The 26929-nt window shown below is 37.2% G+C and overlaps 1 protein-coding gene across 1 annotated transcript in view; it reads right to left on the bottom strand.

Moving 5' to 3' along the window:
- The window catches only part of LOC306876937 (parathyroid hormone 2 receptor-like), a gene marked incomplete at both ends in the record, with an annotated part of 105029 nt that overhangs the window by 75803 nt on the left and 2297 nt on the right, over positions 1–26929 (bottom strand). The window contains 4 exons of the mRNA XM_079428389.1: positions 2016–2113; positions 2193–2308; positions 11229–11339; positions 13471–13567. Of these exons, the coding sequence (XP_079284515.1) occupies positions 2016–2113; positions 2193–2308; positions 11229–11339; positions 13471–13567 (422 nt within the window). The remainder of the gene's footprint in view (positions 1–2015; positions 2114–2192; positions 2309–11228; positions 11340–13470; positions 13568–26929) is intronic.

The raw sequence follows: 26929 nt of genomic DNA, 5'->3' as shown, positions 1-26929 counted from the left end.
CACAGTCCATGCAAGGGGCTCACAGAGACCTCTATTTGTAGCAGTCTTCACATTGAAAGTGTGCCTATGATGGCTTAATATGCTCTCTAGATAGGTAGCTCATCAGGTTTTCTAAAAACGCCATAGTGTACTGAAGGAGAGTGTGTCTTCATCTTCTGTGTGTATTTCTGATTAGCGTTAGAAAAAAGCACTACATGTTGAGAGCAGGCTTGACTCCTGTACTTCAACACCACTTCGGTTGCCACTTTCAAAAATTCGCCTCAGGAGCAAATGTGTTGACAGGTGTATTTCGTCAGCAATTGCTGCGGTCAATCCACTGCATCAGACACTTCAAAGTGCATAAGAACACTCACATATTCTACTGTATACAGCACCTTGGATGTGATTTCTTTGTCATAATTTATTTAGCTCAAATGTCTTTTGATTTGCTACATCTCTCATATCAAAAGTTTAAACAACATTCTTACCTCATCTACAGTTTTTACATAACATTTCACAGCAACATTTCATAGTTGCTGTTTTGAAAGTTACATCCAAAAAGATATTTATCTGATGACAATAAAGAAAAGCCTTTATTTAATTACTACTACTACTACTACTAATAATAATAATAAAAATAATTTCTAAAAAAAATTGTATTATAAAATCTTTAAGAAAATAAACAAATATTGGGGCAGAATGCATAAAATTATTTGTGACAATATCAATGAGTACAAATAAGTACAATAGGGCCAAAACAATTATTTCATGTTTTTGTTAAATTTAGACATTAAATATGCCATCTAATTGTGGCATTACCCCATACTGAGTGACAACTTTCTTATCTTATGGCCCAACCAATAACAGTAGAGGAGTTGAATATGTGTATTCAATACATATTTATATATTATAATATATATTTCAATATGTATAGCAATTGGGATAAATATACTGTACAGTATATACCGATGCAATTATGTGAAAGTTGCACATTGGGAGATTACAATCTCCCAATCATCATTACAATGCTGGCCTTAAATCTTGAACAATTTATTTTAAAATTGAATGAATGCACAGTTGATGGAAACAGATAAAGGATGTATAGTGGATTATAATGGATGTAATTGATAATAACATACAGTATGTATAAAAAACATGTCAGCATAAAGTGAAGTGACATACGGCCAAGTATGGTGACCCATACTCGGAATTCGTGCTCTGCATTTAACCCATCCAACGTGCACACACACAGCACTGAACACACACACTGTGAACACACACCCGGAGCAGTGGGCAGCCATTTATGCTGTGGCGCCCGGGTAGCAGTTGGGGGTTTGGTGCCTTGCTCAAGGGCACCTCAGTCGTGGTATTGAGGGTGGAGAGAGCATATTCACTCCCCCCACCTACAATCCCTGCCAGCCCGAGACTCCAACCCGCAACCTTTGGATTACAAGTCCGACTCTCTAACCATTAGCCACGACTTCCCCTTGAAAGGGAAAAAACTTTATTTGCAAGATTGCACTTGTCTTTCTTTTCAAATTGCTTTGAATGAAGCTGTAAGCAATAATTCTGAAATGTTAGGTTGCTCTCCGTTTGCCTGCGGTGCTATTATTATTGAAATTTTGTACTATTAGTTAAATGCACACATTTTGAAAACCGAGCCACTCTTTATTTATCTCAAGCCATGGGTATATTTTTGATCAATTTAATTCAGTTTTTTCAGTGGTCTATCTTCAACAGAAAATTAGAAAATGTGAGAAGGCACTGTGTGAATAGTATTGGCATGTGACATCTAATGGCACGTTCTCACTGAACTCAAGACACGTCCGATGCTAATGGAGCATGAAGTACAGAGACAGAAACAGACACAGCAGCGCTGATTCTCATTTGTAAAATTACAGTATGATAGAAATAGAAATAGAATATTAGACTTGAGGGTGTAAGAAAACTATTTAAAGGATCAAGAAAACTCTTTTTCTCGCAGTTTATGAGAAGAAGTACATCAAACACACGTTCAAATTTAGTCAGTTACTCACCTGAAGTATCCAATAATAAAGATAGCCACTAGAAGAGAGCTGAAGGAAACTGCATAGCCCACTGTGTACATGATGTGCAGCCTTTCAAAAAAGACCTGCTGTTGGGACAAAGACATAGCACATCAAATCACGAGCGATCTCTGTCCATTAAAGACAAATGACTGTAATGTAGCTTACTCTCTTTTTGTTGGGTTCTGGGGATTTGATGCATTCAGTGTAGTTGACCCAGGTCTTGTTTGAGCTTTCTGCAAGCACCCAAGAACCATTAGAGTCACACCTCCTGTAAGCATGTCCTGAAAGATTGATAAAAACTTTGCTGAACATGACCTTTGCCAGTTTGGAATTCTAGCATACTGCACAGTATGCTGCCTGTTAACTGTAAGAAATAGTATGCGAAACAACACACATTATCCAACAATAAAAGTTTGAAACTGTAGTACCGTATTGACCCCAAATATAAGACGACCCCGTTTTTCCAGATGTACCTTTTGGAAAAAATGCTTTTTGAAAACCAAATCTTGTTTTTTTGTTTTTTCTCTGTAAAAAAAAAACTTTTTCTTAAATTATTTTCATATTGCGTATTTTTCCTATTTTAATTTTTGTTTTGAAAGTATGGTAAATACTGGTAAAATGTACCAACTAGTGTTGTCACGATACTGGAATTTCTAACTTCGATACGATACCTTGAAAAATATCGATATTCGATACCATTTTCGATACCACGGAGAAAAAAACTGCCACAATATTAAGGGGGTAATTTTTTTAATTTAAAAATAAATGTAACAAGTCGAGGACATGCGGTATATTTTACATGAACAAAAAAATGTCTTGAGGTACTGCATTTATTTATTAATCATGTGGGAAGTCGTGGCCTAATGGTTAGAGAGTCGGACTCGTAATCGAAAGGTTGCGAGTTCGAGCCCCCGGCCGGCAGGAATTGTAGGTGGGGGGAGGGAATGTCCAGCGCTCTCTCCACCCTCAATACCACGACTGAGGTGCCCTTGAGCAAGGCACCGAACCCCCAATTGCTCCCCGGGCGCTGCAGCATGGCTGCCCACTGCTCCGGGTGTGTGTTCACGGTGTGTGTGTGTGTGTGTGTGTGTGTGTGTGCATTTGTTCACTACTCACTGCTGTGTGTGTGCACTTGGATGGGTTAAACGCAGAGCACCAATTTCGAGTATGGGTCACCATACTTGACAATACGTCACGACTTTACGACTTTTTTTACTTTAATCTTTTATTAATCTTAGTTAAATGTCAATTGAAACTAACGTTTACTAATACATGTACTAATTAAAATCCAAAGTTCTATTTGTTGATATTCTCATTTGCTTCATAACCAAAATATTTCCAGATATAGGGCCCTATGAAATCCGTTTTATTTTTCCCCAAATTCAGTTTTATTTTTTTCTACATTCAATTTTTTCCATTTTAATTTTTCTGGATTCCGTTTTTTTTTTTTCGTTTGAATTTTTCTGGACTTTTTTTTTTTAATGGTCAAATTAAATGCTATTAATCTAAAAGCATGTCTAATTCATTAAAATCATGAAAATTATACAATTTAACATTTAATTTATTAAAAGTGTAACAAAAATGACACGTTTAGGGCCGTATGAAATGTTTTATTTTTTTCTCACCTTATGTTTTATTGTTAACAAATTCTGTGTTTTAGCATGTCTATTATTTGAATGCATACAAACTATTTTTTATTTGTTCTTACAGTAGCCTTATGAAATGTGTTTTCCCCCTCAGAAATTCTGTGTTGTGTATTTAAATTTTACTGGATATCAGATGAAGGCATAAAACTATTTTAATTAATTTATATTTGAATTAATGAAAATTCAACATTTACATTTTTGGCAAATGAAGGGGATTTCCTATTAAAATTAAAATATTTTGTGATTATTTCTTTAAAAAAATTAACAGTAGTAGTATTATGTACATTCTAGGGGTGTGCTCAAAATATCGATTCTTAGATACATACAGATATAATAAAAAAAGATACAGTATCGATATTCTAGCCCTTAGTATCGATACTCCGCCCAGCCATTAGGGGGCGCAGCGGCGCCCGCGAGTTTCAAAAAACTCATGGAAAATGTTAAAGCAAGATGTAGCATTTAAGTGATTTCATAGTGAAATGTGTTATGGCAGTATATGGTGTCACAAAAAAGAATTATAAGAAGATTCAATAAGAAGTTAAGAATAATAAGAAGAAGATTTTGTGCTTGTGTGAGCTCAGACTGTACCCTTGGAAAGTTAAATGTTGACTTGTGGTAATTTCCAGATTAATACAATTTGTGTACAATTAATCAGATCACTTAAAGTTGCAAATATTTAAGCAAAATGCACTTTGTTATAATGCACTTTTGTCTTCAATAAATTGAAGAAAAATGCAGAGTTCTGTTTGTTGAGTAAATGTGTTCAGCATTAACTAATTGGCTCTGGCCCATGTATTTTTATTGAATCGTATCGAATCGTGTCACATTGTATCAAATCGTATCGAGACAGCTCTGTATCGAGGTACGTATCGAATCGTGACCTGTGTATCGAGGTATGTATCGTATCGCCAGGTTCTCCAAGGTATACAGCCCTAGTACATTCTACTAAATAATAGTAATATAGCCTATTTCTGGCACACGGTCTTTAATAGGCTAAGTTAAACCAAACTTTTATTTTGACGGGTTGCCGTGAATACTTTTAAAGTTCTGTGTGTGTATGATATGATGCTAGTTTTACTCAAATTAAATGGTAAAATGCTCGTAAAGTGCCTTTCAGATCAGTTCTGGAGATATTGTTGATGTATTTATGTCCTCATTGAGACGGCAGACGTTGAAATCACCGCGAGCGCCACATTAGTAAACACAACCGCAGGTGCAGCACATTCACACAGAGACGCGCAGAACATGCAGGATTCATATTTAAATCCACTTTTGCAGCTTAATATTTACAGATACTAGTCCATATCACGATTTGATTTAAGTGTAATGACCTACTTTTGATTAATTCATCCAAACTTTGACAAATTCTGTGACATTCCGCATTAAACTGTAAATTCCGTTTTTATGACTGGATTCCGTGGCGTTCTCTGCATCGCGGAGATCATAGATCCTTACAGATAGCGCTCCTGCTGTGTTCTTTAACAACCAGAGCAGTCATCTTTCTATTCACTTCACTTTTGCTATTTAACCAGAGCGAAGGAGACGAGTGCGGTCACGTGTGGTGCTTGTCCACGCGCCTTTGGAGAGAAGTGAAAGTGACAGCTCGGCTAGTATCGGTGTATCGATACTTCGGGAAATTAATATTGGTACCGTTCAGATATTTCAGTATCGATATTTATCGAAATATCGATATTTTTGACAACACTAGTACCAACAATGACATTTAAAAATATACATTTTTGATATACCATAAAAAATAATAGGAAGCCCATCTGAATTATATAACATTTAGGCTATCCATCTCATAGTAACCTACCAAAATTTTATTAACAATAGAAGTGAAATCTTATTGTAGTCTTCAAATCTGGTACTGTCTTCTGTTTTGAAATCACTTACAGAGTAATTTTCGTCCCATCAGGCTAACATGACAGTCACGACTCATGCCGCTGTAAGCTTTTGTTTTCACTCGCGATCTTTACAACACACATTACATTACATATTTCATGGCACACTTGTTTTATGCGTGTTTGGCGCCACCTATTGTAGTGGGTGTATTATTGACATGTCAAAGTCTAGACCCTGAATATAAGACGACCGCATTTTTTCAGATGTATTTCCAAGAAAAAAACACTGTCTTATATTTGGGTCAATACGGTAAATGTTAGTTCAATTTACATTTTTGATGTTTTTCCCCAAAAATAAAAGTAAAATCAATAAAGTTGCATTGTCGGTATTCCATGCATTCAGAAAATGTGCATATGTACATAAAGTAGTATACATACTACACGCTATGAGTTGTATGGGTAGTGTTGTAGTATGTGCTTTCAAACATAAGATTCACTAATAATATGCACTAATAATACATAATTTGTCAACCAGTAGAGATTTTGGACTATAGTCTCTATCGCAGTTACACGATCATGTGACATTGCTATGCTACATGGTCGCAGAAACTTATAATTTGCATGCATTTTTAAGCATTGTAGTTTAAGAGCAAGTGATTTTAAGCCATTGAAACACAATCAGCAGTGAATGAAAAATGTGCACATGAGGACGGTGCTCATAGAGTGCAGAGTATTGAAGTGAGTTATTTTTTAGTTATTTTTGAATGGTTAAATACACATTTGTATGTATCAAAATGCCCGTCTTTTCAAGTATCCACGTAAACAGTCATTTAGGTCTTAAATTAAAGCAAACAGCCGAGAAAGAAAACACATGTGTGACAGTATTTTGGATTGGATCAGTGCAGCTCTTAAAGTGACAGCAGTCTAATATTCCTGCTGTCTGTCATTCATGTTAATCAAACAACAAACTTTAAGGCGAGACACTACAGGTGAATAGGGTAAAATTTTTAACTAGCAGATATCACCATGAAACTTTCCCAGTTGATTACCTACATTAAGCTGAGAAAAAAATGTATTACAAAGTTTCTGTAATTTTATGTTTAAATATGCACATTAGGCATTATCTAATTAAATATGCGCTAATTTGCATATATTTTAAAAAACGAAATCTCAGAATTGGATAAAGCCAGGTTCAAAATTATTTTTTCATTGTGTTCACATATTAGATGGGAAAAAAATTACAGAGGGATTTATGGATATCTACTTTTGTTATCCTGTAAATCAGAATATACTGTCAATAGCCTTACAAAATGTATTTTCGCCATGTTTTTTGGAATAAAATGTTATATAAATCAGGTTAGGAATAATATATTTACAAATCCCTCTGTAATTGTCTTCATAATATAACTAGGTACAAGACTGGAACGTTTGGTGTATATAGGTGCTACTGAAGTGGAGATTTCGGACTTGGAGTATGAGAGAAAAGTCATTTTGAGAAAACGGCTTTAAAGATTTATATTGTAAAAATCCACACATTTTTATATGAAAACATTGCTAACAAGCAAAACAACTGGCCAAGTAATTGTTTATAACAATGTAGACCATGAACAATGACAACTGAATAAAACAACATTGCCAAATAAGACCTTCAACTAACCACAGAGAAGCACAAATACAGACACAAACTTATCATCAGAACTGCAACTCTAGTCATCTATGTCCATCGGAACACAAAGTTCACCCATGAGGGTTGAAAGCCTAGCTCTCCATGCCTGCACCATATGTAGGCCCCTCACCCCTCTCTTGCTGATGCCTTTTCAGCTTTTTAGCTGTGCTCAGAGTCTTTCTGCAACGTTTTACACTCTCAGACTGGATGGATTCGGCTTTTGTGATCCTCAGCATGTCGGTTTCCCTGATGGTGGTGACGGTAACGACAGTGCTTTCCAGCCAAAGCTTATCCATAATGGCAAGCATGGCAGAGGCCCCCTCATTAAAAGTGTGATGATCCCAATGCCATAGTGTGATGTGAACCCTCTTTTCTGCCAAGTGCCATCAAAAGACACTGATATTTATCACCGCATCTGCATCCTCTCTCAGCAACTCTGCCACATCTGCATCAATATCTGCATAGGCCTGCCTGACCTGCTCCCTGGTCCTGTGAAGTGACTCAAGACCTCTCTCAATTTATGCCACTAAAATGAAATGTGTATTGTATCAATAACTGTTCATTTGTTTTGTTTTTATAGATACAGCACACAGAAATCTGTACTGTAAAAGTAAAACTGACCACCGCAACACAACATAATGAATGAGATGGCACTTTATTCTATTCTTATAAATCTTATAAATAAATAAATATTTCATCCATACAAAACAAATATTGTTACAGTAATGTTATAATATGTTACAAGGTGGTAACAGCCACACGTATTGGGCTATTTCTGACATTAGAAATTCTAAACCTCCCATCGACAGCGTTCAGATGCGCTTCCCGAGGCGGGCATTTCACTGGGTAATCCATCACTAATTTTCCTTTTCCCCCTTGCAAGTGACAACTGCTGTACTCTTTTCGATGATTGACGCGAAGTCATTTTCATTCATTCACTCAAAAGATCCCGCGGAAAGCTTAACCAAACAAGGAAGCGTCAAAGCATACCATGTGATGATTCTGAACGAATCACGTTGTCAGAAATTGTCTTCAGCCAATGAGATTGCGCATTTAGAGTTAAATCCCCTCTTTTACTTTCACGATTGGTTGCTGATAAAAAGGAAATGACCATATTTGGATCCGACAGCATTGTACAGAAGAGAGAGAGCTTTCCAGCAGTATACGTGATGACTTGGTACAGGCAGAGATCGCGGAGCAGCATGTTGATTTAGAACGCCAACTTTTGTTGAATTTATGAGAAATCTACAGACGCAAACAGACAAAGTGCAGTAAAATAAAGACCTAAATGTGTATTTCGGACTTTTTTTCACCACAAGTCTAAAAGAAGACATGTTATTGAAGACAAATATCCAAAAATCTCAAAATTGACCAATAAAAAAAAAACGATGTTTTTGCCTGCCGTGTCTCGCCTTAATAAGAAGAAATATATGTTTAATTTACACAGTGAGGAATATGCAGTGTTTTTATACATTTGATTACTTTATACAACATATGTAGCATTTTCCTATTTAGGCCTATTTGTTCTACTGTATTTTTTTGTCTTATTGCTTCTAATTAGTTTCTTATTTAACCACTGACTTGTCTTCAGTAAGCTTGAGTTTTTTTTGTTTTGTTTTTTAATTTAGGCTAGTATTACTTTTTTTTGTGATATTGACGCTGGTGACAAGAATTATGAAATTTCAATGGTATCAAAAATGTTGATATCTTTAAGACCTTATTTACATTTACATTACCTTTACATTAAGTTATTTAGCAGACGCTTTTATGCAAAGCGACTTACAAATGAGGACAAAAAAAGCAATCAAAACCAACAAAAGAGCAACAACGTGCAAGTGCTATGACAAGTCTCGGTTAGCCTAACGCAGTACACGTAGCAAGGTTCAGCAAGGTTTTTTTGTTTGTTTTTGGTTTTATTTTTTTAAAGAAAATGACTAGACAGAATATAGAAAAAAGAAAGCTAGTGTTAGTTTTTCAAGAAAAGCTAGCAATTAGAGAATAAATATGCAATTGAAAGAGGATCAAGTGTGTGTGTTTGTTTGTTTGTTTATTTTAAATAAAAGAATACAGATAGATAAAATAGAATTAGAATAGAGTGTGCTACAGTTAGAGGGTCAAATAAAGATGGAAGAGATGTGTTTTTAGACGTTTCTTGAAGATGGCTAAGGATTCAGCTGCTCGGATTGAGTTGGGCAGGTCATTCCACCAGATGGGAACAGTTAATGAATAAGTCAGTGAAAGTGATTTTGTGTGTCTTTGGGATGGCACAATAATGTGTCGTTCACTTGCAGATGTCACGGTGGGGTATCCCGGGAAGGCAGGAAGACAATGGCGATCCAAAAGTCAATCGAGTTTAATAACATAAAGGAAATCAATCATACAGATATAAGATAACCCACATAAACACACTGTGAACGTAACTTTAAGATGAGGCAAAGACAATGGCTAAACTGAAGGCTTATAAAAGGAACTAGCAAAAAGGAGCTAACTAGATAATTGATTACACACAGGTGGAAAGACTAAACGATGATTAACTAATGACTGAGATAAGAACCGGAAATACCAAATGAGGGAAAACAAGAACTGAACAGAAACGGACACGTAACAGCTGAATGCAAGCTTCTAGAAGGCACATAGGTCTGAAGTACTGAATTTAGGTAAAGGGGTGCAGAGCCGGAGGTGGATTTGTAGGCAAACATTAATGCCTTGAATTTTATGCGAGCAGCTATTGGTAGCCAGTGCAAATTGATGAACAGAGGTATGACGTGCGTTCTTTTCGGCTCATTAAAGATTAATCTTGCAGCTGTATTTTGGATTAATTGTAGAGGTTTGATGGAATTGGCTGGAAGACCTGAGCAAAAATATTTAAAGCAAAAATAGCTCCATCATGATATATTACTGTAAAATAAAAGTGAAATGAAAATAAGGCTTTGAGGGATAGATTTACAGTCTTTGCATTGTATAAAGTCCTAGATCATGTAATATTCACAACTTTCAAAACTGTTTTATGGAGTTTTTGTATACTGAGGTTTTCTTTTTTTGGAAAGACGTTTCATCAGCTGAACATTTGCGATGCTGTTAAACAATAGTACAATCCATTACGTGCACTGTACTTATATCCCTCACAGCCTTGCTTACTTTCCCGTCAAAAATAAAATATTGTGCTACCCTGCCTAAGGCACGGAAGCCCTAAGAGGCCATATATTAGTGTTATTGTTCTTTCTGGTTTTCTCGTGATGCAAGACTTATTTTATGATGTCTGACCCATCTGACAGCAGCACTATAAAGTAACCAAAATACACAAATATCATTAAGTACTTCTGAATAAATAAAGCAGTAATGATGTCATCAAATCAAGAGTCTGTTTTGATCAAAAGCTGTCCTACATGTAATGATCAAATGGCCTATCGTATATGACTAATAAAAATCACAAGCAAATTATGTAGTTTGTTTTGCTTTGTAAATAAAGTGAAGGCATTCTGCCTGCACTTGCATTGTTGAATGCTCTGTTGTTAGACTGTCTCTGAAAAAAATCAATAATTTTTTAGACTATATGTATTTTTTTTTACATTATTATTAAGTGAATCATTCTTTTAGCTGAAATATCCACAACATAAACAACAAATAAGAGCACAGTTTATCTATCGATCAGATGTGCGGGAACTGTAGCAACAGCAGACTCTGGTGCATTTTGTTTCAGAATTAAACAATAATTGTAAAATAAAAGCAACTTTTGATTTGTTGGGATCACAAGAAAATTACATTGTGGTAACGAGAAAACATGGAAGAAAAATATCCATAATAATTCACATTCGCTTAGGGCTTAAGTACAAAAGTCTATTGAATGGATTTTCTTATTATTATTATTACCTACATCCTCAAAACCAGTTCAAACACCTAACCCATATTATAGACTTCTTATTTGTGTATGAGTGTTGTCAGTTGTTCCTACATTTAAAGCTCAAATTAAGAAATATTACAGCTAATAATCATGCATGTTAACAACTGGCAGAAAAAACTAAGGATGATGAGAAATGTTTCAAACCTGCATGGTTGAAGTCATAGATGTATCTGGGGCAGGGGGTCTTGGTCAGCGTTCCAGGGAAGCTTTGTGGCCAACATATCAGACCATCCCACTCTGGGACACACACACCAACTGAGAGCAGAACAGTTACAAAGCAGAGATGTCAATTCACCAAAGGGCAAGTTCAGATATGACAGGTAAAATCATAGAATCTTGCAATATAACGTGACACCTAGCACATTTTCATTCCTTCCTGCTCTTTAGAGTAGATTCTATAGCAAGATAAACATGAAATGAGCTATAGTAAAAGCCCAGTCTGAAACCGTCATACATCCTTTCCATCTCCAAATGAATCATGCTTTCCATTTGGATAAAAGCTGCTAAATTAAAAAAAATATTATTCGTAGTATCATCTGAAGTTACACCTATGGGGGATGTCGGGCATGGATATTAGATTATATCCAACTGGCATGGCCTAACACGAGCACCCGCTAGGTGGCCCATACTGTCACATCATGCAGAAGCAACAAGTGTGATTGTTTAATTATATTATGATTACTGAACCGGATCAATGCACTTATCATTTTGTGCTAAAACAATCAAAAATTTATAACTATAACAATGACTGTAATGATTTCTGTTGAAATAAAAAGATGCTGAAGAAAAATGATGCAATTAATATCAGATAGTTGAAGACATTGAATAAATCAGCAGAGGTTTCAACAGAGTCAGTCCAGCATCCGCAGATTTCTGCCAGCATCAGACAACATAAGCAATGAAGCGTTTGTTATCCATTCATGTAACATTTCCAAGTGAAACATGAAACAAGAAGACAATGTAAGATGGGACTTGAGTTCATCCATCAGGAAAAATGATGCAAAATCATGAAAACTCCTGAAACGCAGCTTGAGAACATCTTGACATGTCAGCATGCCAGGTTCAGTAATAACACAACCTCCTGGTCGAAGGAACATACAATGTAACTACAACCTTCTGTTATTTCAAATTTGTGCGTTTACAAACTTTTTGGGTCATTACAGTTTATAAGTGTGATCACATTATTGAGATTTCAGATACATTTTATGGGCAAAAAAGGTCCATTGTCTTTTGTCAATAGTGTAGCAATGTATGAAACACCGCTCACAGAAAAGTCACTTTCAAACCAAGCAGGTTTCTGTTGGCCAATGTGTTAAACTCACATGACCAGCCCGTAGCGAAATCTGAAATCGTTTGCCCTCACACAAGATGGCATGGATTCCTATAGAAATGACAACGGTAAATGTGACAGCACATTAAGCTAATATAATTTAAAAGCAGGTTAAAACATTATTATAAACTACACAAAGGATCTTAAAGGTCTTCATTTTATTAAATTAATTAATAAAAAAATCCTAGTTTAATGTTTAATTGAAAAATGATGTTTAGCACATCCACTAAAACATAAAAATATCAGATTGTTCTTTTGTTATCTCGTACCCTAGGTGATGTCACCCGCTGACCTCATACGATATGCTGATATGTATTAATAAAGTAGGGTAAATTTGAATTTACATTAACTTATGTTGAAAGAAGTAAGCTTAGAAACCTTGCACACTTGCACATTATACAATTTGTCATAATTATACTAAACATTTCTCCTAGTGCAAATTAGCTCTAATCAATCCAGACTTGATTGAAAACTAAATGTGTTTTGTACTGTAGATAGCAGTTATTGCACCCACGTCCTCTGCACATAATTTCCTTGTACAGAACATAATTATTTTTATCTCCTTGAATTACACATAACCCTATAACCCATGACGTTAAGATTAAAGGGAGATGGGAGTAAGCCAAATTAATATTTTTGAGTCGCCAGGTCACTACTGATAAAACGGCCAGGAAGGACATTTTATAATGAGTCTTCTCCAACAGAGCTTTTTTCCCTGTTCTGTCTTATGACTTGTGACAAGTTTATAATGAAGCTAAATGAATTAACAAACTGTGCAGTGCCTAACCAAGAGTTGCCCCTAAGAAAAGTCTTGAAGGAGTCTCATTAGCTGTGTGCCTTCATTTACGACTACAAACCTCATGTGACTGAGCTGACTCATTCAAGCTTTATGCAAAACATGTTTTGGCAGAGATGCTGATGGTCATACTTCTGGTGAATATGTTACTATTTCTAGATGAACTTTGGTGCACAACAACAGTAGCTGAAGCAGAGAATTGAAAAGGACACTTAATTAAAAACTGTATGAAAGAAACGTAGAGTGGAAACGGTATCTACCTGCAGGGTCGTCTGTGGAGACCTTCTGTAGACACTGCAGCTTTGCATCCAGCAGCATCTGCACCTGTTCTTCAGCTGTAATCTCATCTTCACCTGCCTGTCCAAAACAAAAGGCTAGTTTTTATTCCTTCATTGTGTACTGAATCTTCAAAAGCCATCAGATTGCTTCATCTGAGGATGTTATTTGCAAACGTCATTTTATTTTCCAATCTCGGCCTATCAAGGCATATTTGAGATCAATTAGGAAACTCCGTTGATTCACAAACCAGATTTAAAGTCTCTTTCTCACTCAAAATGATCATATTGCGCTTTTTGTCATTTCATTCTATGGAAAACAACAGATCTGAAATTCACTGCTAAAAAAAAAAAATTAATTTAAAAATTTAAAAATTTTGTTTCTTTGAAAAAAGAAAGTCATACACTTTGGACTGATCCAAGGGTGAGAAAATAATGACACATTTTTCAAAAACGGTCCATAACAAAATCGTCTCATTCCCTTCAGTTATCAAAAGAAGAGTGCATTATGTAAAACTTAGTGTGTGTTGGTGTGGTTATCAAAGGGTTAGTGGTGACTTTCTCTCTCCGTCTCATTTCGGGTTGCTTAAATGAGTCTGCAAGGCAGTGAGAAGAGTTGAACTTCTAAATACCCTGAGGAGATGAAAGAAATTAAAAGATTCACTCTTTGTAATGATGAAAGAAAGGTTTTCAATTAATGTAAAAGTGTATCAGAAGGGTATTGGAGCCCTCATTTCTGCATCAATTAAAGTCCTTTTTTCAGCCATGCAAAGCAAAGATACAGTTGTGAGCATTGTAAATTTAGCATTGTGCAGGAGGATAATGAAAGCTGCTGGATCAAAAAATATTTTTTTTTTATGAAATATAACATGAATTAAAGCTGAATGGAAATGCATCCATTAATCTAAGTAAGTAAGTAAAGTTTATTTATATAGCACATTTATCTCAGCAGAGCTGACCAAAGTGCTGAACAAAGTCAAAGATAAACATAAAATAAAACAGATGATACAGTAAAACAATACAACATAGATAAATCAAATTAAAATGCCTGGGAATAAAGATATGTTTTCAACTTCGTTTTAAAAGTTGTAATAGAAGGTGCAAGGCGAATGTCCAGTGGCAGTTGATTCCAAAGACGAGGGGCAGCAATCGAAAAAGCTCTATCACCCTTTGTTTTTAAACGTGAACGCGGGACAACTAAAAGAGCCCTGACAGAAGATCTTAGAGATCTGGAGGATGAATGTAGAGTAAGATGATCTGTGAGATAAGATGGGGCTTGACCATTAAGTGCTTTAAAAACAAACAATAAAATTTTAAACTGAATTCTAAAATGAACAGGAAGCCAGTGAAGAGAGGCTAAAATTGGTGTAACGTGATCAGTTTTCTTAGTTCTAGTCAACAGCCTTGCAGCAGCATTCTGTACCATCTGTAAACGTGCGATAGATGACTGAGGAAGACCCAAATATAATGAATTACAATAATCGAGATGGGAGGTAATAAAAGCATGAATGACTTTCTCCAGGTCATTAAAAGACAGAAATGATTTCAATCTTGAAATAATCCTTAACTGATAAAAACTGTTCTTGACAACTGTATTAATTTGCTTAGTTAAGCAAAGCTCAGAGTCCAGAATGACACCAAGATTCCTGACCTGGGAAGAGACTGAGGATAAATGCTTGCCAAGCTCCTGTATTAAACCACTTCTTAACTTAGGGGGGCCAAAGATGATTACTTCTGTTTTGTCTTCATTAAGTCGAAGAAAATTATTAGACAACCATTTCTTAATGTCCCCAAGACAGGCCAATAAAGGTTCAATAGTATCGCCAGCTTTCAGTGGTATGTACAACTGGGTATCATCAGCATATAAATGAAATGAAACATTATGTCTCCTAATAACATCTCCCAATGGTCGCATATATAAATTAAAAAGATGTGGCCCCAAAATGGATCCTTGAGGGACCCCACAGACAATAGGAGCAACAGATGAAGAGAACTTACCTAACTCAACAGAAAAAGACCTGTCTCTAATATACGAATTAAACCACTGCAAAGCAATACCCCCAATACCAAACAAACGCTCTAACCGGCAAAGGAGAATATTATGATCAACTGTATCGAAGGCAGCTGTAAGATCGAGAAGCAGCAGTACTGTATTTTTACCACTATCAACTGCAAGTAAGATGTCATTGAACACTTTAAGCACAGCTGAATCAGTACTATGCTGTGCAGAGAAACCAGATTGAAGAGGTTCTGTTAATTTAGCTTCATTCAAAAAGGAAATCAATTGTGAATATACAACTTTTTCTAAAAGTTTTGATAAAAATGAAAGCTTAGAGACAGGCCGATAATTGTCAAGGCAACCTTCCTCCAAGCCCTGTTTCTTAAGCAAAGGTTGAACTACAGCATGCTTAAAACATTTCGGGACTACCCCAGCAGTTAGAGATGAGTTAATCAATAACTGAATGGAATTACCGATTTCAGAAAAAGAGGCCTTAATAATCTCAGAAGGAATTACATCAAGTGAAGAAGCAGTTGTCCTCATCTTATTGACCAAAACACCAAGTTCCCCCAAAGAAACACTTTGAAAACAAGAAAAGGAAGCCGGACTAGCCAGCGAAAACAGCGACAGATCTGGTAACTGCTAGGTAAAAGAGGAGTGAATAGCTAACACTTTTTCAGAAAAAAACTTCAAAAAGTTTTCACAGAGCTCAGTTGAGGGTTCCACATGAAACTGACAACCTGGATTAATTAATGAATTTATTGTGGAAAACAAAATCCTAGGTCTATGAGAGTGTGTAGCAATCAAATCAGAAAAATACTTTAACCTAGCTGATTTCGCAGCATTCTGAAAGTTAATCAAACACTCTTTAAAACACTCAAAAGACACAGTTAAAGAATCATGTTTCCATTTCCTCTCAGCCCGACGACAAGCCTGCCTAAGAGAGCGAGCATGATCGTCCAGCCAATAATACGATTTCTGCCTGGGTAATTTCAATTTCAAAGGTGCAATAACATCTAAAATATTAGAGCAAGATGCATAGAAAAAAGATGTCAATTCATCAGGCCCAGTGGAAGACTCAGCAGCATTCAAAATGGATTCATCAACAGCATTAGTACGATAAATTTCACTAAACTGAGAAGGAGTAGAAGAATTTATGCAATGAGAGCGATGGCCCAGATACTTCACCACTACAGAGTTCTCGACATGGGCATTAAAAACAATTGGACTATGATCAGAGAAGGAGACGTCTTCTACGTTTACATTTTCAACAGTAACACCATTTGACAGAATAAGGTCCAGAGTGTGACCATGAATATGAGTTGCTCCATTTATATGTTGCGTAAAATCAAAAGATTCCAACATGTTACAAAATTCACTGACCAAGAGTCGACCTGGGCAGCACACATGTACATTGAAATCTCCCAATAATAACAGGTGATCATATGATGGCATAATGAGAGTTACAAATTCACAAAACTCTCGTATAAAAGCACTGTCAAAATTAGGTGGCCTATAAATAAGCGCACAGAACACTGCAGTGGAATCAGACTCTCTCAAGAATCTCTTACCTTTTGTATTTTTTACATTTAATAAAAGTGGAATGGACCTTGCCATATTTAAGATGCCATATTTTATTTGACATGCATGAAAGCCTGGCTGTGAGAGATGGAAGTGCAGCATGATCACTTAGGTTTAAAGTCATTAGCCCAAAGTAGGTCACATCAAATCTCACAATCCAAAATTTTTTGTCACTATATATACTGTATATAGTCAGAGGTGGGTAGAGTACCCAAAAACTGTACTCAAGTAAAAGTAAAAGTACTTGTAGAAATATTTACTCAAGTAAAAGTAAAAGTAATAGTCTGAATAGTTACTTGAGTAAGAGTAAAAAAGTATCGGATAAAAATTACTCGCTACTTTGGATCATATACTGAATATAGTCTATTTTTATTTAGATGTATAGATATTTAGATAAAATTTATATACACACACACACACAACTGCCATTCAAAATATGTTTTTTTTTTTAATGTAATTTATTTCAGTGATGCAAATGAATTTTTATCAGCCTTTAAGCCAGTCTTTAGTGTGACATAATCCTTCAGAAATCATTCCAATATCTTGATTTATTATCAATGCTGTTCTTTTCAGCTTTCTATTCATAAAAGAATTGTGAACAAAATGTCACAGGTTCCAAAAAAGCAGCAAAACCCTGTTGAAAAAACCAGCATATGCTGGTATAGGTATGTTTTGAAGCATGGGATGCTGGTTTGGGCTGGTTTAAGCTGGTCCTAAAATGGTCTGACCAGCTTAAGACCAGCACATGACCAGCATAAACCAGCATCCCAGCTTCAAAACATACCAAACTAGCATATGCTGTTTTTTTCAACAACACTGATAATAAATCAATATATTAGAATGATTGCTGAAGGATCATATGACTCTGAAAACTGAAGTAACAGCTGATTCAGATTTGCATCACTGAATTAAATTATATTTTAAAGTATATTAATTAATTATTAATTATGTATTTTGTATATAACCTCTGACATGGAGAAGAGAGAAATCTCCTCACAAGACCGCTACAGAACATCTGAACATAACGAAATAAATGCATATGATGGATCTTCTTCCGTCTGTTCCGCAAAATGTAAACAAATGTAGCTTTTATTTCTGCAAGCGTAAATATTGTGAAAATATCAACATTAATTGTGTCTAAGCAAAGGCATTCCTCCTGGAACTAACGCGGGTTTGGCGGGTGTTCATTTCATACTCTGTGACAGCTTATTTAATGAATAAATTCTGGATTGTATTTAATGTATAAGGTACATTTATAACTAACTGGTAATGTCATAGTGGTTCGTGTACTGTAAACGAATCTATACCTGTGGAACCGACAGCACACGTGGTGTTCATCTAATGAAGATCTTCATAGCTAGCAAACCATAGCCTTTGCAGATTTGCTTTCAACTGACTGTAGATCCAAAGCCACGTCTTCAACGCTCTTGATGTTCTTAAACTTTCTGTTATCTGAGTGAGAACCGCTTCAGTGTGCGGCAGGGAACTGAACGAATCACTCAAATTGATTCGTGAACCGATTCACTGGTTTGCCAACAGGTTTGATCGAGCCTTCGAACAGAATTGACTCAAAAGAATGAATCATTCGCGAACGGACATCGCTCGTTGACCAGAGAAAGGTAGACGGCGCGTTTGGAATAAACTGAAGAATTTTTAACTTTATTATTACGTATTGCATTAAGATAAAGTAACGAGAGGAGCGTCGCCCACAGTAACTAAGTAAAAGTTTTTTCACTAAAAATGTACTTGAGTAAAAGTACCCAATTTTAAATATACTCTAAAAGCATTAGTTACTCAAAAAATTTACTCAAGTAAATGTAACGAAGTAAATGTAACTCGTTACTACCCACCTCTGTATATAGTTAACATAAACTGCCAATGAAAAAATCTTCTAAACATTCATCTTAGGTAATTCCAATATTTAATACAAAAATAAAGTTGCAACTTTGTTATTTAATGAGCTAACATGAACTAAGAGTTGTATTTTCTAACAAAGATTAATAACTTCTGTAGCAAATTGCTCATTGTGAAGTTTTACTAATTAAATCTTATTGTAAAGTGATACCTATTGGTCTTTATAATTCTTTTGCACTTTAATCTATATAATTGTTTTTTTAGTTTATGCATGTTTTGTGTATTGCTTTATTGTAGGCTATTTAAATGTTCAGTTATTTTTGTTATAATTTATTAAACCTGTTATATTGAATTATGACAACACTTTTTTGCAACTAAATTTCAATATCGTAATAATATACCATGATGAAAGCAATAACAAATAATCGCAACATGAAAATTAAAAAAATATCCCTATTAGAGACCTACATATTCAACTTTTATGAAGCAGCTCTCTGCATACAGTAGACTTAGAAAATTGGAAAAATTAGTAGGGAATTGATGCAGCTTTGTTTCATAGAAACTGAGAAAACCTGAACTGTATTTACACACATTACAATTGTATGCCCTTTTTACCCCAAGTAGTAAACACAAACAATGCCAAACATAACAGAGTAGCTAGAGACATCAACAACATGGCACAAGCAATATGTAGGCCTTTTCTTCAGGAAAGCCCATAAGATTTCAGACGTCAAACTATTTAATAAGAATAATTGAAAAAAATCCATATTATCACACATAATAGAAAGCCATTTCTAAAGTATCTCGTCCTTCACTTCCTTTATATCATCCACTGCTGCACTGATAATATGAGTCAAATTAGCATAAAACTGCTGGGCTCATTGGGACTCATTGTGTGGGGAATTACTATACATCTATCATAAACTTTTCAGGTGGACTGTCTGGTGGCTATCCAGCAGTATACAATTGAATAATAGCCATGCAGCTTCCTTGACGTTCATCAAGCAACACTGTGAGACTGCTGACAGTGTTCCAATCAGATGGGCAAACCTGCTTGTGCATTTCAAATACCTAAAGTGATTCAAAACGTATCTAAACAATCAATAAGTGATTAAAGCTTAGAATGGAAACTATTCTGAGATTGATCGGTTACAATTATGTCCTCCAATTTGGCACAGGAACCCTGTCTGTATTGCACATACATGTGACAAAAATACACCATACAGCTATCATTCAAATGAAAATTTGAGAAATAAGCTTCCTACATCTTGTTGCTATGACATTACTTGTTTTTTTTTTATCTTAGTGCCATTTCAACTGAATGTTCATCTCAAAAGCAATGTATCATACATTTTCACTACAGCTGATATTTATATCAAAGCAGGAACTGAGAGAAAAGTATGGTTACTGTAAAAAGTGTAACACTTCTACCGAATTGACCCTTAAGATGGGTTTAGTGAAACCTGTTGAACTCAGGATGATTCAGTCAGTGATTTATGAGGCATTTCTATGATAAATAAATAGTAAATAAAAAATGGCTTGAATACACCCACTTAGAATCAGTGGTTCTCAACCAGGGATCCACACTTTCAGGAGGGCCACAGGATAACTTATTTAAATTATTATTTTAACGTGTTAAAAATCATTTAAATCAAACTCTAATCAAAGTTAAAATACAAAAAAAAAAAAAAAAATGCAATGTAAACAAGCAGATTCACAATGTAAACAGCAGAATTACCTGAAAATGTGTAATCTTTGCTGAGAATATAAAATTAGGGAATATCTTGTATGTTGCATTACTGTGAAAAGTTTAGCTTTATAAAGACAGTAAGTGGTCACTATACATTTTCTTTTAACTAGTGTTGATTTTAAATAGCAGGTATATATTTTGTTAGAATAGCTGTTCTATCATCATACTGTATCTTCTTCATGGGGGGAAAATAGGGCTGGGCAAATTTTGATGATAATAAACACCATGAAAAGACATGATCTGGATAGAAAAGATATAATTACAAAGCACAAACCAGCTGTTTACTGCAAAATCAACACTGGGGGTGGGTGGATGGATGGAGGGCCTTTGAGACAAAAGATTGTGAATCACTAATCAATAAGTAACACATTCAGATGTAGCTTTTTAATTTACTGTAGGTATGCAACATGTAGAACATTTTTTTAGATGATTCTCACAGGACGAACACATTTATGCATGCATTAATGACTTGCTAATTTATTACTGTAACTTGCTGGTAATGTAGTGGGAATAAGTTTCAGTTGTTAAAGGTAATAATTAACAGGCACAAGACATGCAATATAACCAAGCTGACCCTCGTGAAAAATAAATCTTATAAAGCATTTCTAGTTTAACTGTGCTGTGCTGATAACTGCACAGTTGTGAGATGAACAAGAATAATTTTTTGGTGTTGCAAAGAACATACAGTAGCATATATTCCGGCTGATTAAAAAGGGTGCAGTAAACAGAAATCATTCTGCAAAACAAAACAAAATTTATTTAGTTCATTAATACATGAACAAATGCACATGCCACTGAAGTGTGTTTTTATGTGTCATTTCACCCACTGCACAGTGTGATGTTCTCGTTTGAGTATTTGACAAGAAAACAGACGTGTGCATTCAGTATACTTTACTGTGATATCTTGACAGTTATTACACAGACAGCCGTCGTCCCTCGCGGGCTTAATGCTAGTGCTCTGTTGTTCTTACACAGTGTAATACGGCAGGCGTACCCCCGTGCGTCATAACGTCAAACGTCACTGTCGTAAACCTCATACTGCATATCCTAAACACTACATCACTCTTTTTTTTTTTTTTTTTAACCACTAGATCCACTACTTTGGACATATGTGACTTATTTACTTGTCGTCTGTAACAACAACATAACTTTTCATATGTAGCTCGGCAGTACAAATGTAAACATAAAATTCAGAACTTTGCTGGAACAAACACATTCAGGTAACTTATCAAGTGTGCTTAGAATGAACAGTATCAAAGTGCAACAGTACTTCATAGTCACTGAAGTACACTTATGCATTGTGCAAATGGTTTTGAAAAGAGAAAGAACAGTCATTCAGAAATCTTTAGACTAATCTATTGGTGGATTGGGTGTAAGTATTCTTCACTCAAGCTCGTAGTCTTTGAGGTATGATGGACGCTGGCGGTTACCTCGAAAGGGATACCTTGGTTTCACAGCAACAGTGTCTTCATTATCAACAATTCTCTCATTCTCCTCATCCAGAGCTGTGGGCTCATCTTTTGTCTTGGAGATTATTTTTTTTGAAGAAAGACGAATTCCTTGTTATGGAATGTCCATCTCTGGTTGCTGTGACCATGGAGCCATTAACCTCTGCCACAGCGTATGGTTTGGTGTTGTATGGGGTAGTGAGTTTGTTATGCTTGGGTTGTTGGTAGAGTACCTTGTCACCAGGGGTGAATGTGATTGGCTTAGCACGACGGCGCGCGTCTGAGTTGGATTTCATCTTTGCTTTTGCATTAGTGTCCCGCTCCCTGATGATGTGATCATTGTTATATTCGCAGGTGGTGGTGATTAACGGGATCTTGGTGTGCATTTTGCGCTTAAACAACAATTCAGCAGGTGACGCTTCTGTGGTGCTGTGTGGTGTGGCGCGATACTCACGGAGAAACGTGTTGAGTCTCTGTTTCCACGGGGTAATCTGTGTCTCTGCCACACGGATTGCTTTTCCAAGCGTGCGCATGAAACGTTCTGCTGTTGCATTTGCTTGAGGCCAGAGAGGTGTTATTTTCCGATGATGGAAGCCTAGATGGCCTGCAAACTTAGAAAACTGGTCACTGTTAAAAGGGGGCCCGTTGTCTTTTTTTAGAACTCTGGGAATTCCAAACATCGAGAACACTTTGTCGATGATTGGGATGACTGTGTTGGCTGAGACAGATCTTACAATTTCAACAACTGGGTAGCGAGAATATTCGTCTATGACAACTAGTAGATATTCTCCAGTTGGAAGTGGCCCGTAGAAATCTGCACTGATGTTAGACCAGGGGGCTTCTGGCAACTCAGACATTCTCAGTGGCTCGGACTGTGTTATAGGCGTGTTGGCTTGACATGCTAAACAGTTCTTGACCGTCAGTTCTGCTTTCTGGTCTATATTAGGAAACCAGACCTTTGACCTGAGCAGTGTCTTAGTCTTTACAATGCCCTGGTGTCCTTCATGGGCTAGCTGTAACACTCTGTGCTCGAGGGATGCAGGGATGACAATTCTCGTACCTCGCAGGATGATGTCGTCGGTGTGGGACACCGTGAGCTCCCCACTAATCTGTCTGTACTTTTTCAGTGTTCCAGCATGTTATGTGTCGCCTGTAATTTTGTGCCATGTGTTGTCTCTGATGTGGGCACTAAACTTTTGCAGGATTGGGTCTTTTAGTGTTTCATCTTTTATCTCCTGGAGAGTCATGGCTTTTGGTGTGGCATGCTCCGCTACAAAGTTGACATACTCCTCTGCCACTTTCACTGCTCTTGTGCTTTCGCTCGTCTGTATCGGGATGGGGTGACGGGAGATGTAATCAGCAGGGTTGTCTGCACCTTTTCTGTATTCTACCCTGAAGTTGTAGGGCTGTAGTCTCAGTCCCCATCTCTCGATCCTTGCAGGTGGTTTTGAACGAGGGTTGTTCCATATGACCTCTAGAGCTTTGTGGTCAGTGACAAGGATAAACGGGTTGCCATACAGGTACAAGTGAAAGTGTTCACAGCTCCACACAATGGCCAGTGCCTCCTTCTCCGTTTGTGAGTAACGTCTTTCTACGTCGCTGAGAGCACGGCTGGCGTATGCAATGGTATGCCTCTCTCCCTTTCCATCCTTTTGGTAGAGAACAGCGCCTAGACCAACTGGACTAGCATCTACCACAAGCTCTGTGTCTTTGGCTGGATCAAAGTATGACATTACCATGTTGCTGGTCAGGCTGTCTTTGATCGTCTGTAGTGCTCTGGCATGCTCAGGGGTCCAGTGCCATGGTGTGTCTTTTCTGGTCAGCTCACGGAGTGGTGCAGAGATGGAAGCAAAGTCTTTGATAAAACGAGCACTGTAGTTCGCCATTCCTAGCAGACTCCTGACTTCAGTCTGGTCTTGTGGATCACTCACCTGCTGAATGGCAGCAATTTTTTTTGGGTCTGCTGAGATTCCACCAGCTGAAAAAATGAATCCGAAGAATTCAAGTTTACTTTTGTTAAACTCGCATTTCTTTTTGTTGAGTGTGAGCCCTCTGTCTTTCAGTCTCTGGAACACAGCTCTGAGGCTGTCGTCATGGTCTTTCTGTGTTTTACCATACACAATGATGTCATCACTCAGATTCTTTACTCCTGTGATGCCCTGCAGCGTCTGGCAGATCGCATTCTGTAACACCTCTGCTGCTGAAGATATCCCAAAATTCAGGCGCTTGTATCGTCTCAACCCGAGATGTGTGGTAAAGGTCGTGATGTACCTGCTGTCGGGGTGGAGTTCTAGCTGATGGTAACCAGCAGTCAGGTCAAGCTTGGAGAAGACTGTAGCTCCATTCAACTCGTGAATTACGTCATCCATGGTGGGAGTGATGTGGCGTTCGCGTTGTATGGCGGTGTTGGCCTGTCTCATGTCGACACAGACTCTAACCTTGTCGGGATCCTTTGGCTTGGGTGGTGTCACGATGGGGGAGACCCATGGCGTAGGGCCTGTGACTGTCTCGATGACGTCGTCATCCTCAAGCCGTTTCAGCTCCTCTTCGACCTTCTGTCGGATGTGAAAAGGCACTCGCCTATGTGGCTGACAGGTTGGGTGAATGTCAGTGTTGATGTGAAGCTTTACCTGAAAGTCTTTCAGCATGCCAATGCCCTCGAACAGCTCTGGGTGTTTTTGTACCAACTCGTCAGCTACTGTTTGACCGGTTGTAGCAGACACAGTGTTGATGATCTTGATGAGGCCTAGCTCTTTAGCTGTGTTGTAGCCCAGCAGAGAGCAGCTATCACCCTTCATTACGTAAAACTCGGCTGTGGTTTTCTTATTATCTGTCTCTGTGCTACATGTGAATGCACCGGTTATGGGCAGTGGTTCAGTGTTGCCATATGGGAATATCTTTATATCAGCTGGGCTGAGCTGTGGGCATGGTCTCAGGGTACGGAGGACTGATTCACTAATAATGTTCACTGCAGCTCCGGAATCAATCATTGCTGCAATTTTTACACCATTAAGCCAAATGTGTGTGCGTGGTTGAGTGATATTCTTGTTGTCACTGGCAGCAAATACATAAGCTTCATCACTACTGGACGAGTCATGTGTGGTACTCTGTGTTGTGCTGGTGATGTTATACACTTTCTTGTGCGTTTTGTGTTGCTTACTGTTGTCCCTGTGTTTCATTTCAAAGTCTCTTCCAGGTGTTTTTTGTTTTGTCCTGCACTGCTTGGCGAAGTGATTTAGTTTCCCGCATGCTTTACAGTCTTTTCCTTTTGCTGGGCAGTTTCCGTCATGTGGATAATTTCCACCGCAATTCCTGCACTGGACGTTGGGCTTTGCTCTCCCGGCGCGTCGGCTGGCAGCTGTTCGCCTATCCTGCAGCACTGCATTCACTGATGCAGCTACACTCTGCTCCATGCCGGTTGCTTGTTGCTCGGACAGTTCTAAAGTTCTCCCGTATTCGAGAAGGTCATCCAGGCTGTTTTCGGGTTCTCTGAGCGCTCTTCTACGTAGCCTGGTTGAACTGCAGCTTTGGATCAGCTGTGCTTTTATTTCATGGCTTACGTCGACAAATTCACAATTCTTTGCTAGCATACGTAGTCTGGTACAGTATGTGTCTAGGTTCTCGTCCGGCTGCTGTACTGCCTTTCGGAATATATATACTTGATACTGGACGTTCTTTTTAGGCGTAAAATACGTGCTTAACTTCTGCTTAACATCAGCAAACTTATCTTCCTCTGCTGCTAACGTGTCGTAGATGTCATGCACGCGCTCTCCAGCCAAGTGTAGTAATAATGCCTTCTGCCTTGCATCTCCGGTAATGTTCACTGCTGTAATATAGTTTTCAAACCTTTGCATCCATTTTGTCCAGCGTGGTCCTACTGAGCTCGGATCCGTTTCGGTATCGAAGGCTTGCAGAGCGACGGTGTTTCCCAGTGACATCTTTTTTTTTTTTTTATCCTCGTCGCCAATGTGATGTTCTCGTTTGAGTATTTGACAAGAAAACAGACGTGTGCATTCAGTATACTTTACTGTGATATCTTGACAGTTATTACACAGACAGCCGTCGTCCCTCGCGGGCTTAATGCTAGTGCTCTGTTGTTCTTACACAGTGTAATACGGCAGGCGTACCCCCGTGCGTCATAACGTCAAACGTCACTGTCGTAAACCTCATACTGCATATCCTAAACACTACACACAGGTCTATATGTGCTCACTTAAGTGACTGCATGTACTGGTCTAGAATGACAGAACAAGTGAACAATGCTTCAACAACATATAATGGCAAGGTAAAAAAAAAAATGCATGCATATTATATAGATTCCAATTTTTTTATTATTGTTTAAATGTGCAGTTACCTTAAGGGTCTATTTCCACTCAATACGGACAGGTCGATTCAGTCATATTAACTAATATTATAGAACAAAATTCACATGAGGCAGATTTTAGGTCACCTGACAACACATTTTTTATAGTGCAGGCAGTAGCGACTCTCTATAAAGTATAATCAGGATTATTAGTTTAGGAGAGACGATAATGGCTGTAAAACACAGCAAGCTTTTATCAAAACCTCCACTGTTCCATTCCATTTCTCAGAGGCTGATATTAGGGATGAGGATTACAGCTTTCATGCTAAAAACATGGAGTTGGCTGTGCACTTATATCTGAATCATAGTCAATGTCTAGTTCATATGATCAATTGTTAAACATTTCACTAAATGTTTAGTTCATGATTCAGTCAATATCTGACTGCATTTTTTAAATGTTTTGTCTGCATGAAAAACATGCTTCATGTGGGAATATCTATACCGAATCA

The sequence above is a fragment of the Barbus barbus genome (assembly GCF_936440315.1).
Source record: "Barbus barbus genome assembly, chromosome: 11".
Lineage (NCBI taxonomy): Eukaryota > Metazoa > Chordata > Actinopteri > Cypriniformes > Cyprinidae > Barbus > Barbus barbus.
The sequence above is the reverse complement of the archived record's forward strand: the minus strand, read 5'-3'. Positions and strand labels throughout refer to the sequence as shown.